Source organism: Trichogramma pretiosum, unplaced genomic scaffold (assembly GCF_000599845.2).
Source record: "Trichogramma pretiosum strain Unisexual culture from Peru unplaced genomic scaffold, Tpre_2.0 scaffold167, whole genome shotgun sequence".
NCBI lineage: Eukaryota > Metazoa > Arthropoda > Insecta > Hymenoptera > Trichogrammatidae > Trichogramma > Trichogramma pretiosum.
Window position 1 is genome coordinate 71,129 of NW_019641603.1, and position 18,084 is coordinate 89,212.

The 18,084-nt window shown below is 36.7% G+C and overlaps 5 protein-coding genes across 9 annotated transcripts; 2 read left to right on the plus strand and 3 right to left on the minus strand.

Moving 5' to 3' along the window:
- On the minus strand, positions 1-1,218 carry LOC106652092. Its single transcript, XM_014370842.2, has 3 exons — positions 819-1,218; positions 550-733; positions 1-402 (listed from the first exon to the last, which is right to left on the minus strand). Exons 1-3 carry the CDS (start codon positions 912-914, stop codon positions 326-328), a joined length of 357 nt encoding a protein of 118 aa, XP_014226328.1. The 5' UTR covers positions 915-1,218; the 3' UTR covers positions 1-325.
- Positions 1,219-1,260: 42 nt separating this feature from the next.
- On the plus strand, positions 1,261-6,199 carry LOC106652054 (ras-like protein 1). 5 transcript variants are annotated; one of them, XM_023458362.1, is made up of 5 exons: positions 1,261-1,586; positions 3,145-3,343; positions 3,417-3,560; positions 3,655-3,861; positions 4,107-6,199. In XM_023458362.1, exons 2-5 carry the CDS (start codon positions 3,215-3,217, stop codon positions 4,209-4,211), a joined length of 585 nt encoding a protein of 194 aa, XP_023314130.1. In that variant the 5' UTR covers positions 1,261-1,586; positions 3,145-3,214; the 3' UTR covers positions 4,212-6,199. The 5 variants fall into 5 exon arrangements, with proteins under 5 accessions (XP_023314130.1, XP_014226290.1, XP_023314132.1 ...); XM_014370804.2 differs by lacking the exon at positions 1,261-1,586 and adding an exon at positions 2,047-2,382; XM_023458364.1 differs by lacking the exon at positions 1,261-1,586 and adding an exon at positions 2,443-2,461.
- On the minus strand, positions 6,166-8,640 carry LOC106651958. Its single transcript, XM_014370676.2, has 3 exons — positions 7,442-8,640; positions 7,307-7,381; positions 6,166-6,696 (listed from the first exon to the last, which is right to left on the minus strand). Exons 1-3 carry the CDS (start codon positions 8,384-8,386, stop codon positions 6,562-6,564), a joined length of 1,155 nt encoding a protein of 384 aa, XP_014226162.1. The 5' UTR covers positions 8,387-8,640; the 3' UTR covers positions 6,166-6,561.
- Positions 8,641-8,732: 92 nt separating this feature from the next.
- LOC106652020 (40S ribosomal protein S3a) lies at positions 8,733-10,644 on the minus strand. The gene is made up of 5 exons (XM_014370741.2): positions 10,513-10,644; positions 10,106-10,209; positions 9,639-9,961; positions 9,171-9,332; positions 8,733-9,025 (listed from the first exon to the last, which is right to left on the minus strand). The coding sequence occupies exons 1-5, from the start codon at positions 10,572-10,574 to the stop codon at positions 8,873-8,875; spliced, it is 804 nt and encodes a 267-aa protein (XP_014226227.1). The 5' UTR covers positions 10,575-10,644; the 3' UTR covers positions 8,733-8,872.
- A 789-nt stretch (positions 10,645-11,433) lies between these two features.
- On the plus strand, positions 11,434-16,292 carry LOC111693554 (zinc finger protein 431-like). The gene is made up of 4 exons (XM_023458365.1): positions 11,434-11,572; positions 12,941-13,139; positions 14,124-14,238; positions 14,309-16,292. Coding segments are annotated over exons 2-4 (2,085 nt in total). The 5' UTR covers positions 11,434-11,572; positions 12,941-13,137; the 3' UTR covers positions 16,277-16,292.
- Positions 16,293-18,084: the final 1,792 nt, after the last annotated feature.

Below are 18,084 nucleotides of genomic sequence, written 5' to 3' on the forward strand. Positions count from 1 at the left end.
TAAGAATAAAATAATTAACTCTTTTATTCATCAATTCTCAAAAGATGAAACAACAAGAACAGTGACAATAGATTATTTTACCTCTTGATGCAACAGTTTTATTTTTTTATTAAAAAAAGGTTTTCTATTATTATACATAATACTTAGTGCTATTAAATGCTTAACATTAAAATATAAATACTATTAAATTGTATCCAGGCATGATTGTTTCTCACGAAACTTGCAGCTTCAAAAGCTTATATTTTCATAAAAGTAGTGTACAACACTATATTCATCAGCCTTATGACAAGGATAAAACTATTACAAAAAAGTTGTACGGTTTTTGTTAGTTGTCATCGATTTTCCATTTTGAATCGCCCAGCACTAGCAGAGTCGAAAGAAATTGGTTGTACTTGTCGGATTCTGCAACAACGCAATGAAAATAGATTCATATATCGTTTAAGCCAATTAGGGTTAATTTTCATAAACACACACACACACATGCAATAAACAATTCAAAGTACATTCGGTGGTCACTAATTCACTCTACTTTATGTTCATCATAATTACCAAAATTAGCGCTGAATTCCGGTGGAAAGTAGTTGTACTTGTGCACGGTGAGGGTGGACTTTGTCACCGGCTTGCCGTAGACCTCGAGATAGCCCTCGTAGCCGGTGAGGGGCTCGGGCAGATTGACGTTGACTGACATCTTGTCGGTGGTCTCGATCTCCACCGCTTTGCCGTTGGCACCGACCTTCCAATATATGAAGAAGAAGATATAAAAAACACTGAAAATTTCGCCGGGTTTAGGTTACTACGCGCTAGTATAGCTAGCTTACGTTCTTGATCTCGCCTATCAAGATGACGGTATCGTCGACGAAACGGGACAATTGCGAGCCGGTGATGCGCGTGTAGCAGCCGCTTGCCGTAACCATTTTGTTGTTGTTGTTGTTGTTGGTGTTGAATAATTAGACTCGAGACACAGGAAACAAACACCCTTGGCTCGCGCGAACGCAACGTGACTATACAACTTCAAGCAAAGTTTGCCGTTTTCCCTCCTTTTTGCATCGGCCGCGCAGCGCGCCACAGTCCACAGACAGCAGCAGCTGTCATACCATCTCTCTTTCTCTCTTTCTAGTTTCTAGCCTGCGCTAAAATACACGTATATCCTCAGCAGCCAACCAAGAGAAATTTTTAAGGGGTTCGACTGGACCGCATGCGCACATGAGTCATCCTTCCAAGTCAAATCATCATCATCATCATCATCGGTGCGTGCAAATAACACACTCATGTACGATCATCGCTGCTCGCGCGCCGCAGCACTGCAACAGCAGCAGCAGCAGTAGTAGTAGTCGCCGTAGTAGTGTATAGATAAGCATAGTGTAATACAGTGTGTGTGTGTGTGTACAGATCCGAAGTAGTGTTCGCAAGAAAATCGCCGCCCCAGCAGCAGCAACAGCCAACGTAACTCTCTGCCGTGCAGACCACGACGGCTCGAGACTCGCGAGGAGAGACGTGCCGCCGCCGACGCCGACGTAGTATAATATACGGAGTCGGACGCGCATATAAACGCCGTGTTGTTGATATAACGCATGTATATATATATAGTACGTAGCGTCATTTTCAATATATGTGTGTAATGTGTGTGTATATATGTAATACATAATAATAAACATTACGACGACGACGCTTATGTGTGTGACACGGGGTCCAAGCTTATAAACAAAAAAAAAATTCTTCCGACTCCTTTCCTTTTAACCTCGAAATATAATATGAGGGAGTGTTCGCGATAATTTTGTTGTTGTTTCTATGTGAATATACGTGAATCGTCGTGCAATCTCATCTCTCTCTCTCTCTCTCTCTCTCTCTCTCTCTCTCTCTCTCTCTCTCTCCCTGTCTGTCTCTCTTTCACTCTTATACTGTCTCTCGATCTCCCTCTTCCCGTTGTATTTTCGGGTACAACATTAAATACACCTATATTCGCTTGTACACATATGCGTGTGTGCGACTCTCGCTCACTTGCTCTTTTTTCTCTCTCTTTTTTTTTTTTTTTTTTTGCGGCGTGTCTCTCCGCACATACATCCACGCATGTGTGTTTATATACGTGCACAAGAGAGTGTAATCGCCGATTACATTATCTGTATATATTCGTGCATAAAGTGTAGAGAGTAAGAGAGAAAGAGAGAAGAGCAGCGCAAAAGAGAGACAGAGAGACAAGTTATTATTGTCTATTGCCAAGTTGTGCCTTTCGCGACGGCTACGACGACTGCTTGGGATTCTTCTTCTATTGTATCATACAACGCTCTCGGTGCTTGTGACTGTGCTTACATATACATAGATATACATGTACGCAACTGCTACTGTGCATACGAGTATGTGCGTACGATATAATCAGAGGAATAGGTGAGCCGCCGCCGCCGCCGCCGCTGCCGCTGCATTTTTGTCTCGTTGTCCCAAAGGGTTGTGCCTCTGCGCGCGATGTGTGTGTATACATAGTGAGCGCTCGCTTGTGTTTATATGAAAAATCAACTTTCTTTTTTCCCACTTCCCCCAGCTGCTGCTGTAGCTTGTTATACTGCTGCTCTGCTCTGCTCCGTGTTCTCATCTTGCGCGCCTGTGAGTGTGCGTGCGTGCGAGTGTGTGCGTATGTGAATTCCTACGTGAATAAAAAATTGAAATTTGAGAGATTGACTCGTGTGCGTGTGTGTGCGATTCATCGTTTCGGCGATTATAAAAAAAAAAGTTACATAGCTCTGAGGCCGCCGACTCGTTGAACGCGCACACGGTGTAAAGTGTGTTAGTGTGTGTGTGTGTGTGTGTGTGTGTGTGTGCATGGAGAATGCAATGAAAAGAGAAGAAGAAGAAAAATATATAACGTTCAATTTTATAAATGACTCATGAGTCACTAATTTAAAGAAACTGAAAGATTCAATGTGTGTAACTTTCGTGTGGTTATTATCAATTGATCAATCTCTTTCTCTCTCTCTTTCTCTCTCTTTTGACTGTATTGCTTATAGTCAGTTCAGGGCCCCGTCATGCTTTTATTTCTTATGCTCGCTGTTTGAAATTGCACAATGTACACGCAACTGCTTTGACATTATACGAATCAATTATGAGAGGTTTAGGACCTGACCGCAGTACATAACTTTTTTTTTTTTATTACAGATTCATGGACTGCTAGTAGCCTGCTGTGAAATTTTTCATTAATCGTTGAACCTCTCTGTTAAGTTTTAAAATGACTGAGTACAAGCTTGTTGTTGTTGGTGCTGGTGGCGTTGGAAAATCAGCCCTCACGATCCAGCTTATCCAGAATCATTTTGTTGACGAATACGATCCCACCATTGAAGATTCGTACAGAAAACAGGTATGCATTTTTATTCTATTTTTGTTGCTGTAGATTTGATATGCAGTCAATCATGATTGCTTGTTTATATTAGGTTGTCATTGATGGAGAAACCTGTTTGCTGGATATTTTGGATACAGCAGGTCAGGAAGAATACAGTGCAATGAGGGATCAGTACATGAGGACGGGAGAGGGTTTTTTACTTGTATTTGCTGTTAACTCTGCCAAAAGTTTTGAGGTAGCAATTAATCTTTATTTCCATTCATGGATGATTTTGACAGTTCATAAATAATATAGCTATCTATAATTTTATCCAAATTTCTCATAAACAGGATATAGGAACATATCGTGAACAAATTAAGAGGGTTAAAGATGCTGAAGAAGTGCCAATGGTACTTGTTGGAAACAAATGTGATTTACAGCAATCTTGGGCTGTTAACATGACACAAGCGCGAGAAGTTGCCAGGCAGTACGGAGTTCCTTTTGTTGAAACATCTGCAAAAACCAGGATGGGAGTAGACGACGCATTTTACACTTTGGTTAGTGCTATTACAATAATAAAATAAAAAATTCAGTGTGCAGTATTATTGATTTTTTATATTGTTTACAAAATAATTTTTAGTTAAACTAGAAATAATAGTCAATTATAAAATTTAAAGACAACATAAATTATTTTTATCACATAAAATTGCATGCTTTTGAAGTAATTGTGTTCTATAAATTATTCAGTTTCACGGTACAAAATTCTACTAACACAGATTAAAAATAAAATTTTTTTCATTAGGTGCGAGAAATACGTAAGGATAAAGAACAAAGGGGCAAAGAAAAGAGGAAGCGTATGAAGGCCGGCAATTCGAGTCGCAGAAAACATCGGTGCACTATCCTCTAATTTTACTAGAGGATAGATACCAAATTTGATTTTTGAAAGAACGTTTGCATATACCTTTCACTTGAGTCACGAAGAAAGTGAAAAACAGTGCAAAATTGTACAATATTTTACCAGTTTTAAAAACTTTTGTAACTGCTAATGATCAATGCAATTTACAGTAAATCGTTGATGGAACTTTCTATTGTTGACGATGAAAATATCTTTAAAATTGAAATTCTGATTACCTGCTCCTTATGATTCTGACATAAGGATACAAATTATTTAAAGAACGATGAAGTAATATTATTTTTCCAAGTGTTCAATACTTGCTTAAGTGTTTTTTAAGTATTGGTATGATAAGTGTAGTTATAGCTATATTGATCATGATTGTATTAATTTTTTACTCTGTGAATTTGTTATGAATATAAACTCAATGGTAAAGTTGAAAAATGTTGCACAAACTGTTGTTCGTTTTGATAAAATCATTCAGAAATATTGAAATGAAGGCAATAAATATTTTACTGTGATTATCTGGCCTCTAATATCAACAAATACATAGGTACAGAATTTTCACAATTTGTATGCATATATGTGTAAGAATATGCATGCAATGTCATCAGCATAATTAAATCATTTAAAACAGTATTTTGAATATTGTGCATGCATTTTTGTACATTCATTTAAAATTACCATTAAATACGCGAAAGGCATTGTACAAAATTCAAAATAACACAGGGCACAATATAAAAAGATTTAAGAAATAATTGAACAGCTTCTATAAATCTTTAGATCAATCTGGACATTGTTTAGAGAGTGGAGACGCAGAATTGTCTCGCACAATGAATTCATAATTGTATTTCGTGCTTGTGAATACTTTTGTATTTTAAAAATATTTTTTAATCAAATTAAGTTAAAATAGCTAGTAGTGCATCTAAAAAAAGTAAAAATCAAGAAGTCTAGAATGATGAGCAAGTGACCATTCTCAATAAGTCATTCTCTGTTACTTTCTGAGATGCGTGCATGATTCTTTATTCTTTTGAAATCTTTAATCTAAAAATTTTTAACTATTGGTTGAATGGTACAAAAATCATGATATTGTATTTTAATAAATTTCGATGATGCGAACGGGGTAACAAAAGTACTTGCACAGCATCAAAAAGTTAATATTCAATTGACAAAATTTATTTATATTTGTACCCTTGAATTACCTTTGTATACATACTAGTATAACTATGTAACGTTTAAGTAATCGCTAACGATTAAAAAAAAGGACGAAAAACAACAAAAAGGATAAGATCGAATGATTGAACTCACTTAGCAATAAGAAAATTAAAACTTGTATATAGTTTTTAAGCTCGCTGCAAGTATACAGAGTCGAAGACAAACGAAACGAAAAAGAAAGCACAACAGGACTTCTTCTATGTGATATAATAAGTGAGCGCACGTTAATGAGAGAGAGAAAGAGAGAAATAGATGCACGATAATGATGAGTCTTGTTGAAAACACGACGATTTGTGAGAATAAGATAATGCATATTCCATTTTTCGAATGCCGCGAAAACGTGAACTTTTGTGAGTGCTGCGCGCGGTCCTGTGTTCTTCTCTCTTCGCCGAATTTTTTTCTCTCTTTTCGATTACTATACACGCACACCGATAACTATATCTATATAAATCTAACGACTTATATTATTATTATTGTGCATAATTACGAATTAGATTCGTTTTTAAAGCCCGTATTTTAATTATTTTTTTTACATATATACTTCATCTGCGTCTATTATATATATTATATGAAAAGAAAAGTTTTGTATAACAATTCATCGTGTAGATTGTTTGTTTGTTTTTTTTTTTACTTTTTTTTTAGTAATAATTATGATAATCCATCAGTCTGCGATCTTCATACCGAAGGATTGTAATATACCTGCTCTTCCAATGATGACTCTTATTGCCATTGTAATGCAATTGTATAAGAATGAAACGTGCAAATACACATTTTTTAATCTATTGATACACCGCTTGTGTTTTGATCTCGTTTTTTTTTTCATTTCAGCACGTACCAGCGTTTAACTCCCACTTTTCCTCGCGGGTTAATCATCGGCTCCGAATGACTCAGACGACATTCCTCGAGAGTTTTTCTCTCTCTCTTTCAATTTATATCTGAAATAGTGACTAATTTTTCGAGTTTGACGCTAGTCGCGTCGTCAACAGCACAACAGCAGCTAATAATTGCGTTGCTCCAAGTAAACAAGCCTCTATTACTATAGAGCTACGACTTTTTTCTACGACTGGTCGCGAAATTGCAAGATGATGACCAAGTACGTGGTGATCGATCCGGCGATCTAGAACGAAAAAATTTTAATTCGTACATATTGTTATATAGTACCGATAACCGATATATCGCAGAGACTCGGACTTACGGACACGAGCAGTGACTCATCGATCGTGAACAGGCCGTAGACGCCGATTCGCGCGTCCGCGTGCAAGAGGTGCATGGAAAATAGATTCAACTGCAAAGAGAGAGAAAACGATGAAAACGTATCATTAAACTATGAAATATAATTTGAATATAAAAACTCATAGAAATTAAAGAGTTGAAAATTATAATTTAAGTCATAACTAATCAATCATTAAATCAATAGAAATTCACTTTATTATAAATCTGAATATTGGGGAAATTCTTCTCAACGATTAATATCAGTCAAGAATTATAAAATTTAGTGATAAGTTTTTATACATTTTAATAATAATAATTCTTGATTGATTTAAATTTAGAAAATTTGTTCTATAAAGTATAAAAAAATTAAATTTAAAGAAACATTAAAATACATAATGAAATAATTAAAAAAAAATTAATTAATTTGAATATCTTACATATAATAGTGTTTTTCAAGAAATTTGAATTATTACAGATTAGAGAATAAAACCTAAAATTATGATCATAAACATTATTAAATCCATTTAATATAATGAAAATAAACATTTTTTAATTTTAGGATCTGAATAACAAATGCAATCAATTTGTATATATCATAATTTTAGTGAACCACACATAAAAAAGGTGAAGTATTTTATAAATTGTATAAAAGTAATTCATTTTTTTTTATTGTCACATTATACCTCGGTGATTATCGCCGGATCTTTGGAGACGAGCTGAAGCGAGATCTCGTTGACGATACCGCTGGTACGTTTGCTCTGCGATAATGCATAAAATCGGCTCATTGTTTCTTTTTTCCTGTCAACAATTGTTTGTACCTCTATGACGGTGCCAGTGGCGCTCCAGGCCAACAGAATAATATGATAAACGAAGGGCAGCGCGTAGACGAAGCAACCGATCCTGTTGTCGTTGTTCGGCTGCATGGGCTTGGTGATCCAGTAGCCGGCCAGTAGCGCCGACATCAGCACGTTCGGCAGGCAGACCGTCATCGGTAGAGAAAAAAAAGCCGCGAGATCTCGCACGGCCTCGGTGCAGCGGCTGTGCAGTAGACGCGCCAGGCGCACATCGACGGCTGCTGCTGCTGCGGTCGTCGTCGTCGTCGACCAGATCCTGGACGAATCGATCGTCTCGTCGAGTCTCGCATTGACGAGCTCGTACAGATGCTGGACGAGGACGAGACTGACGGTGTAGCGCAGAAGGGTGGCGTGCAGGACGAAGTTGGAGTAGTACAGGGTCAAGGAGAGCCAGGGCCGTGCGCTCACGTGACTGATGGTGCCTAAGAGCCAGGCCAGGTCGACGAGGCCGCTCAACAGCACGAGCTTGCCGAGTCTCAGGCAGGGCAATCGGTTCTGGAACCTGGACACGATCGAGGCCAATTTTTCGACGATAGCCACGTCCCTCGATTGATCCAGGGCGAAGATCAGGAGGACGAGGCCGGCGCTCGCTGTGGCGCAAACGTCGCTGCCCGTGTTGAAGACCTTCTCGAAGGGCGAGATCGTCGCGTCGTCGTTGTACGTCTTCCTGAGCATGTAGCTCATCGCCTGGTAGTTCACGGGCAGAGTCAGGCACAGCGCGGCCAGATTGAAGACGCAGCCGAGGCGCGATTTTCGCGCGGAGTAACGGCGATCATTGAACAATTTATTATTGTTGCCGGAAGAGCGAGGACGATCGTAGGTGATGCACGCCGTGCCGAGGAGTTTGAAGAAGTAGAATATGCACTTGGCCAGCGGTGCCTGATTCTTCGCGGCCCAATTTTTCAACATTTTCTTTGACGCCCCTTTCGTGTCTCGTTTTTCACACTTTATATAAGCGAAGAGGTGCTATTACATTTGTATTCGTCGGCTATCGCGATCGATCTCGATCGATCTCGGTGCACTTACGACTAAGTAATTGAATTAGTTTTACCAGTAGGAGAATCATATTTATAACGAATCGAATGCACTTACTGAAATTATAGATGAATTTGAAGAAAATGCAGGGACACTGATGTAATTGAAAGAAAAGGTCGACTAACAAAGTGTCAATGACATCAATTGTTTCGAGTCTCAATAGCTAATAAAGAAAAAAGTTATCCTATAATAAATTTGAGTAAAAACAATTTCAAGATCGTTATTTTTTACTAACAAGATGTTTTATTGTAAAAATTAGATTATAATCCATGTTACAATTCACATCAACTGATTGAATTATAATTCATGTAGTTATAATACATTTTTGCATGTTTGCGTTTGAATGCCTAGGTAATTCACCTAAACGGACTCCTGTACTGGTGGTTCATAACCCTCTGGTCTGTCGACTTTGGTACCGGCTTCGCCAGTCTCTCCTCCCTTGCTGCTGCCACCGTCACCGTGGAGCTCGAGCAACTTGCTAAGTTCGAAGCGTGGCTTTTTCAGAACCTTGACCTGGAACATTCATAGCGAAATAATGAGTAATTTTTTTCAAGAAAGAATAAGTTGATAAATGTTATAACAAAAATTATTGATTTCATAAACTTAATATATATTTTAATGAAGATAGATATTTAAAAAATTAGATGGAATAATTTACCTTGCGGATGTAGACATCATGCAGGGGGTAGATGCCTTGGCAAGCCTTCTCAATATCCTTGGCAATGGCATCAGGCAAGAGCTTGCTGACAACACCTTTAAGGTCGCTCTTGGTCACATCCTCAGTGATGATGTCAACCATCTTTCTTCGGATGCTGCGAACCTGAAAATTAATAAAAATATTTAGTTGAAAGATGAAAACAATTTAAATTATAACAATATTTAAATAATGAAAGCAAATATTACACAAATTTGAAGAAAATATCACTACTAAGAAAAATAGTAGAAATTTCATTAAAGTTTCTTTTTTCACAAGAAATATTACAATACTTTAGAAATTAGAAGCTGTCAATAAATAAACTATAGAATAATCTATGCTTTATGAATTTGTAAGCCATAAAGTACTGTTGTGTTAGTTCCCTATCCCTACAATATTGATCAAGACTTGTAGTGTTCAAGTAAAACTTACTTGTGAGTGCTGGGCATAACAAGTCTTTCTGGAAGACTGTGGGTCCTTGTTTGTGAAACCAATGCAAAAGATTCTCAAGCTGTATCCATCAGTAGTCTTGACATCTACAACAGCCTCGATAAGAGTCTGCCATTTCTTGACCATTGATTTCAACTTATCAGTGGTGAGATCCATGCCGTGGAAGTTGGTAAGGAGATTGCGTCCTTGCACATCTTCGGCAATAAGTTTGAACTTGCGGAAAGATCTTTCAGCATCATTGTCACTCTGCAAATCTGCCAGTGAAACTTCGAAGACACGGTGTTTAAGGCCCTCGGAAGCGATTTCTGAAAATGATTATAAATTTTAGATTCATATCTAAGAGGAGTAAAAGCAATTGAATCAGCTGGCGGTTTTTCATAATCATATTATGATGAGGTCTGGGTATTTTGTGTCAACACTTTGGCTTATAAACACATTTCAATACATACTTGTTCCTTGGGTTCTGTTCACCAGGGTCTTTCCTACTTGACGGACAGTGAAGACCGATGGGGCCTTGACATCATACCAGTCCTTTCGGGTGAATGGGTCAACGCTGAATAATTAGAATATTTGATGGTTAGCTCAATACAGCTTATTAAAATGTAACTATCTGCTTTAATAAGAATCATTGCAACAACAAAAAACATTACTTAGTTGCAACAAGACACTTGAAAAACAAATATTTTTTAAAAATAATAATCAAAAGGTCATTTGTTTATTCGTTATAAAAATGCACGTGTGGCACGTCACATGTAAACGCTTGCAGGCTATGAACACCACGCGAAGATTTAGCGACACCAGACTTTTACAATAGAGATAGACGCGGGTGGTAATTGCATTGATAATCGTAACTTACATCTTCTTCTTGAGCCCTTTCTTTCCACCCTTGGAAAGCCCTTTATTTTTACCGACAGCCATGATTGCAAGATACGGTATTTTAGGTAGAAAAAAGCCTCGCCGGGGTCGGAGAGGAAAAAGGTAGATATGTGGTGGCGCGACGGCGCGTCGGTTTCATCCATGCGATTGCGCCGGCGCCGCCATCGCGTAAGCCGCGAGTGAGCGAAGCTCGATCGTGCGCGAAAGTTCAAACGTAAAGACGTTTTTCTTCAATTTGTTAGAATGTTTTTTTGAGGATCGTGTACTTGAAAATCAGAAAATCAAAACTTTTCGTAACTATTAATCCACTTTATTTTGTATGTAAGTACTCGGATTGACTCTTTTCTCGAGTCGTTCGACGACGGCCACGGCCTTGAACGTCAGTCTCAGTTTCGAATCGAGCCTGTCGTTCTCGAATTCCTTACCGAAGTAGCTCGAGGCGGGAAAAACGAAGTTGGACACGATCCAAGAGTATACGTAGACTACTTTCGGCAAGAGATTGGCCGCACTGCAAATTGAAGAGGTGTGCGACCCTCCTAGTCCTTGGCATCGATCAGCACCGATCTGTGCAATTCGTCGTTGATCTCGAAGAACGTCGTCACCGAGTCGTCGTTGGTGCTACGTCGACCATCGAGTAGCGAGCACACGATAACGTGCAAATCGCCCTCCACGATGCTCGAGTAAACAGTCTCGCCACCAATCAGAGTGGGCCCTACTCGAATTATGATGAGACGATACTCGATATCGATGTTCCTAAACTCGAGAACGTGCGCATGCGAATCGATTCCCGAGTAAGGAGCGCTCGTTCGCCGTTTCAGTGAATAAACTCACTACTACTACTACTACTACATGTAGACAAACGTGGCTATGAAATTTCACATTACAAGCCAATGAGCTACTGCTACTACCACGTGTAGACAAAGTGTGCCTGACAGTGTCAACTACAAAAGCGCAATTCTAGATTACATTGAGTACCGGAAAATCATACATTATACGTCAGATTACTCAGAGGATCGAAGTATAACTTAAGATTCAATTTGGTAAGTACATGACAAAAAAATTTGAGTTTTAAGTGTACGTAAGTCCTGAAGGTGGCTATAGTCAGTAATCATAACAATAGTACAGCGAGGCGTATGTCTGTCTCTTTCTCGCATTAGGCAGGCAACCGCTCGCACTATTCGAAATCAATGATTTTACGCACATTTTGTTTAATTACTCATTAGTTAGTTCGATAAGGGGTACTTTTTAACATACCAATCGAAAGGTAGTGACTTGAAGCATAACATACTCGTTTTTGGTTAAGATCTGTTGTGTTTAATAAAAAAGTTATGGTGTAAAATGTATGAAATTATGGTGGCCTCCCACAAGAGCCCATGTTAAATTTGCTATTTTCAACAGCTTCGTTCTCAAAAATTAGTTCGATAACCCATGCTGAAATTTCTACAGCATATAAAGCACATTACAAAGAATATTTCTGCAAAGTTTCATAAACATCTGTTGTCGACCCATTTTACTGACTAGCCACCTTAATGGACTTTTAAAGACTATCTAAAATTGTAAGCAAGATTAAAATTCATATAATTTTAATTTCTTTTTTTTTTGGGTTTTAAAAAGACCATTTTCGGATTTATTCGAAGTTTCAATGTTAAATATCGCGAAAAAGATCAATCTTAGAGGAAAAACATAAGAGTACTTTTTTGTTTGAAATTACCTCAATAATCTAAATAAATTCGTTTCAGGTCGAAAAATTAAAATTTTACTTTATCCGTTGAACAAAAATTGTGTAAACAATTTTCGAAGCACTTGTCGTTCTGGCAACATTCAGATTCGGATTCAGGCGGCTTTTTTCCACCAGAATTGCCAAAAGGTTGCTGCTAGAACAATATACAGGGGCGTCGCTAGTTGCTGGACTCAAACAGTTCGGCTTATAAGACCTCAATGAAATTTGATGCCTTCTTTACGATCGCTTTAAAAATGAAATAAGTTGACGGCTTTTAACTTTAAGATCCAGTTCGCTCCTTCTCGAACATTCGATAACGTATCTAAAATAAGTAATCAAGTAATATTTATTAGCAGCGTAAAATAATTCTTGAATACGAAATGTAACAAAACTCAAAGAGCAATGATCGAAGTATACAATGATCTCATGTTTCTCTGTGCTATTTCAAATCACCTTTTAAAAAATGAATAATAAATTAATAATAAACAATAGATAACTTTAAATAAATGCAACAATTAGTCAATGTGTGCAAGTCATTCATACAACGACGAAAACTATGAGCATTTACATTTACTTATGATCATCATTATTTCAAGTAAATCAAAAATAACCATGACAATATTAAATTCATATAAGTTATGATATGTATAGGGTTGCGTTTGATAATAATCGACCATCTGTTCTACAGGAAATAAAAGAAGAAGGAAATCAAATACCATCGAAGCTACAAGCTCAAGCTCGTGTGTCTGCTCCACAGACTCATAATTCTGGACTACACGTGCTCCAGCAGTCTAGCAGGCCAGTTGCGTTAAAAAGTGTCCAAGTGTTTTTTCTCTGTGGTGATTGACTGCTCGTTGCTTACAGCAGTACTCTAACGATTTCACAATGTAAGTTAAATTTAAATAAATTAACTACTTTTTCATTTCGACACTAATTTTACTTGACCACCTTCGCTGCAATTAATAAAAATATAATATTACATATCCTCAAAGGTAGTCGCTGTCAAACTCGAAATAAACGATTTCAACTGTTTTATCAAGTGACCATTTTTCCCTTCACACTTAAATAATTGCAAGTAACGAGCTTTACTGATCTCTCGCGTATTTCCTGATAGAAAAGATGATTCGTGAAAAGGCTCAAAATTAACTACCAATGCCCGAAAAGGTTCATAATTAACTAGGCTATGTGAACCAAGTTCATTATTTCTTCTTTTTCTCCCTATTGTCTGCGGAAAAACCCACAGTTATATTAAGAAATGTTCGGAATTTTTATTCCAAGATGACGGAAGGAGATCGGGCATAAAACAGGATCTCAGATATATGGTCAAAACGCCTTAATTAACTAATTGCAGATGAAGGGACAAAAGTTTTTTGACAAAAATTTGTTTACAAGAACATATTTGAATGTAGATGATCTTGATCACATCAGATACCTAAGTTGCTATTTCATTTTTTGACATTTATTTATTACTCGGCTCCCACAAAAGTCTGTGTTAATGTCCGATCCCTTTCCGTCATCTTGGCATAAAAATTTCTACCACAGATTTCCCAAGCGGTCATTATAATCAGCATTTTTATTTAGACTTAGCCCTATTAAAAGTCATCACGTGAGATCCCACGTGAGAAGTTATGCGAACACTTAAATTAAAATCTCAAGTGAGAAACTGAGTATTCATCATATTTAAAATAACTGAAAATTATGCGAAATGGAGAACAAATTTCTACGTGAGTAACTGACTGAAAAACTTAGCTGTTTTTATAGATTTAACGGAAAAGTAACTGCCAAATAAATAAACATTTTTGATGTGATACACATTGTACTGCCATGATAAGTTTTTGAGTGATCATTTATAAAACTCGATTTTTTGCCAGGGTGAAGGAAGAGCCGAGCGATACTTTGACGACTGCAGCTGACGATTATGTTCTCGATTCGGTGGATCCTTGCAAAGCAGAAAAATCTGAAATATTGTCGTTTCATGCATTATCGGTGAGTTCAATAATTTGAATTGTTTTCTGTTCATCCACCATCAGAAACTAGACCATCATTTTAATTTCAGCCAAAACAAGAAAATGAAACTATAGCATCAGAGGAAAGTTTAGATGCAAATGTACTGATAGATTTTGAGTGCAAAGATGTTAAACTTCAACCAACGTCTTTGTCGACAAATATTTGCAAATCCGAGTATCAAAATTGTCAATCTATTGTAAAAATCGAAAAAGAAAATCAGTCTGATACTACAAATGAAAATATATTCGTCGATTTTGAGTGCAAAGATGTTAAACTTCAACCGACGTTTTTATCGACAAATATTTGCAAATCCGAGTATCAAAGTTGTCAACCTATTATCGAAAAAGATAACCAAAATCCGCACAATTACGTGAATAAAAGAAAGCTTATAGTTTTGATTAAAAAAGGATTTAATTATGATGATAATTGTCGATTGAATGCCAACTCTCGTTTAAAACTGACGGAATGTGAGAAGCTAAGGAATGTTGATGAAATTGTTGGAAAAAAATCATCTTATAAGTCAAGAGTGTGTCGAAAAACTAATACTGCATCTGCAAGTCTTAAAAATCAAACCAATGCCAAACGTAAAAGCATTGGACCAAACGAATGCGAAATTTGTCATAAATCATTTGGACGAAAAGGTTATCTTAAAACTCACATAAGTGTAGTACATAATCGCAACAGTCCCTTCAAATGCGACATTTGTCAGAAATTATTTGGATACAAAAGTATCCTCGATAAACATATAAATGCAGTACATAATAAAATCAAACCCTTCGAATGTGAGATTTGTCAGAAATCATTTGGCAGCAAGGGTCAACTGAAAACTCACGTAAAGATAGTGCACGATTGTATCAAATTCTTCGAATGTGACATTTGTCACAAGTCATTTTCATATAAAAGTAATCTCGCCAAACACATACATGCAGTACATATGCGTAGCAAGCCTTATCAATGTAATATTTGTCCTAAATCATTTGGAAGAAAAACTCACCTTAAATCTCACATAAGTGCAGTACACGAAAAGAAGAAACCCTTTCAATGTGGCATTTGTCTGAAATCATTCGGATACGACAGGGATCTCAGAAAACACATAAGCGCAGTACATGATCGTTTAAAACCCTATGAGTGTGAAATTTGTCATAAGTCATTTGGACGCAAACATCACCTCGAATATCATACAATTGGAGTTCACTATCAAAGCCAATCCGTCGAATGTGAGGAATGCCACTTATCATTTCGAAACCACGCGGATCTCCAAAGGCACATTGATGAGGTACATGCACAGAAAAAAATTTTTGAATGCGACGTTTGCCACAAATCATTCGGCCGCAAGGGTGACATCAAAATTCACATAAATAAAGAACATAATCCGAACAACCCCTTCGAATGTGAAATGTGTCATAGATCTTTTATGTACCAAAGCCTCCTCAATCGTCATGCGAATGAAATACATTATAATATTAAATCCTTCAAATGTAAGATTTGTCACAAGTCATACGGCCGGAAGGATTACCTTAATTCACACATCGATTCTGTACATAATAAGAGCAACTCCTTCGAGTGTGACATTTGCAAAAAATTAATTGGATCCCAGAAGACTCTGAAGCAACACATATTGACAGTACATGATCGTATCAAACCCTTCAAATGTGAAACTTGTAATAAATCATATGGGCAAAAAAGTACTCTCAATGTACATATAAAAAGAGTACATGATCGTATCAGACGATTCGAATGTGTTATTTGTCACAAATCATTTGAAAATAAAGGTCAACTCAAAATTCACGTAAGTGCAGTGCACGATGGTATGAAACCTTTCAAATGTGAAGTTTGTCATAAATCTTTTGGACAAAAAGGTACCCTTACTATACACACAAATGCAGTACACAATGGAATCAAACCCTTCAAATGCGATGTCTGTCACAAAACATTTGGGCGCAAAGCTGACCTCGATAGACATGTAATTACAGTTCATGATCGAAAAAATTCCTCTGAATGTCAAAATTTTGACTAATCACCTCTTAAAAGTCCACACAAGTACATTTCATCATTTTAGAAAATCTCTCATTCATGAGCGAGTGCAATTTAAAATTGAATTCGCACGAGTATCGTGGTAATACATTATTATAAAGATTGGTTAAAAACTGTTCATAAAATTACTCTTAAACTTTGTAAAAAAGTGTATATTGCTTCAAACAGTAATTTAGTTTTGACTATGAATAGTTGTTTGTAATTAAGGTACGTAGACTAATTTATAAAATAAATACGCTCGATTTCAATTTGTTTATTTTATTAATACTGGTCTGTTCCATTAATCCCTTTCCCTTTTTTTACACCATTTCGGCTTTGAGATCTTTAAAGAAAAAGCTACTAAGTTAAATAAAAAAATCATTAAATTAGTATTATTTTCGGTAGTTTTAAAGCCATTCATTTTTTGAAATCGTTCGAATACTAAATCCATTATCAAATTAAAAAAATTCTGAGAAAAATTCTTGTACTTTTAAAAAAGTTTTACACACTGTTTATTCTATGATATTTTTACGTACTTATGTAGTTTCAAATGTCAAAAGAGCAAAAACGGAGTCATGTGTACCACATGAAGGTTAAAAAGCATTCATTACGAAAATATTTACTGACAAATTCTTTGTAAATATATCCGTCGTATATATCAGAAAAACAATGCAAATCTCGGTTCAATCTAGCATTAATTCCGATAAATTTATTGTAGAAACTAGGGCGATCGAATAACGATTGTAATTGTCTAACAAGGGTATCTCAAGGAAATAATAATTCAAGTCTTCATTACAATCGCACGCGCCGATGTTCTGTTGAATGTTCATCACCCGAAACTTATTCATCACTACCTGAAGTACGATTTGAACTCGAAACTAACACATTACAATTTGAAATTGGTTTATCAATGTCACGAAAGGATTTTTTAAATTTATATAAGACACTTATTAGGTTTTGGCAGAGTTGATTTGAACAATTTCAACGTAGCAGCAATTTGCGTATCAGTTTGACGTGTGCTTGTTTTTAATGTACCGATGCTTAATATAAACTCGCGAACAGTAACACCAGCTCCGTCGTAAAGATCATCTTGCAAAGAAGAAGGAGGATCTGGGCTCGTGAAATTGTCATCAACATAGTCGTCGACAAAATTGTCGTCGTCGCTCGCATAGGAAACTTCCTCTTCTTGATTGTACTCTCCTATGTAATGGTAGATTTAAGATTTTTAGAATTTTTCATGAAAATAAAAGTATAAAACATTTTTAAGTGAGTTTCAACGCAAAAAGATCGTTGCAATTATTTTTGACGTATATTCACTTATGCAGATCAAATAAATACTGACTTAGTTATCTACGAATTAAGATTTCGAGAATTTAATCTAAAAATATTTTTCAAAATCGTAAAGCGTGAAAAACTAGTTCGACGACATGCTTTGAACATAAAGATAGCAAAGATACTACGCCAATTGAGAACGACAACAAATAATCAACCGATAGAAAAAATATGCGTGCAATTGTGTGTAAGTAAGGGCCGCAACTCTCTGATCTCGTAATGTACGCGCGCGCATCCCGTGCAACTATAGGTATTCATAAGTTCTAAATTAATAGCTAGCAAATGAAACTACCCGAACTTAACTGTAATACGGAAGAAAATTGTCTCTCTCATCAAGCGGGTTTGATTTTGACGTCAGTGGATTAAGAGGCGAAGAGTATTCATCGATTGTGGATGCATAGACTTCATTTTTGCAGATCTCAAAATCTTGTGCTTCAAAACCTCTTTCTCCCTCCAAGCCGTTTTCTCCTTCGAGACCTT

Bases quoted from the DNA above. Each gene is read 5' to 3' on its own strand.
- LOC106652092 (XM_014370842.2), bottom strand. From the start codon at position 914: ATGGTTACGGCAAGCGGCTGCTACACGCGCATCACCGGCTCGCAATTG. The intron at 734-818 runs GTAAGCTAGCTA...ATATATTGGAAG, and splicing joins TGATAGGCGAGATCAAGAAC to GTCGGTGCCAACGGCAAAGC. The intron at 403-549 runs GTAATTATGATG...GCGTTGTTGCAG, and splicing joins GGAATTCAGCGCTAATTTTG to AATCCGACAAGTACAACCAA.
- LOC106652054 (XM_023458362.1), top strand. From the start codon at position 3,215: ATGACTGAGTACAAGCTTGTTGTTGTTGGTGCTGGTGGCGTTGGAAAA. The intron at 3,344-3,416 runs GTATGCATTTTT...TGTTTATATTAG, and splicing joins AAGATTCGTACAGAAAACAG to GTTGTCATTGATGGAGAAAC. The intron at 3,561-3,654 runs GTAGCAATTAAT...TCTCATAAACAG, and splicing joins ACTCTGCCAAAAGTTTTGAG to GATATAGGAACATATCGTGA.
- LOC106651958 (XM_014370676.2), bottom strand. From the start codon at position 8,386: ATGTTGAAAAATTGGGCCGCGAAGAATCAGGCACCGCTGGCCAAGTGC. The intron at 7,382-7,441 runs GTACAAACAATT...GCATTATCGCAG, and splicing joins CCACTGGCACCGTCATAGAG to AGCAAACGTACCAGCGGTAT. The intron at 6,697-7,306 runs GTATAATGTGAC...CTCTCTTTGCAG, and splicing joins ATCCGGCGATAATCACCGAG to TTGAATCTATTTTCCATGCA.
- LOC106652020 (XM_014370741.2), bottom strand. From the start codon at position 10,574: ATGGCTGTCGGTAAAAATAAAGGGCTTTCCAAGGGTGGAAAGAAAGGG. The intron at 9,962-10,105 runs GTATGTATTGAA...AATCATTTTCAG, and splicing joins GAACAGAACCCAAGGAACAA to AAATCGCTTCCGAGGGCCTT. The intron at 9,026-9,170 runs GTAAATTATTCC...TGAATGTTCCAG, and splicing joins ATGATGTCTACATCCGCAAG to GTCAAGGTTCTGAAAAAGCC.
- LOC111693554 (XM_023458365.1), top strand. The intron at 14,239-14,308 runs GTGAGTTCAATA...TTTTAATTTCAG, and splicing joins TGTCGTTTCATGCATTATCG to CCAAAACAAGAAAATGAAAC.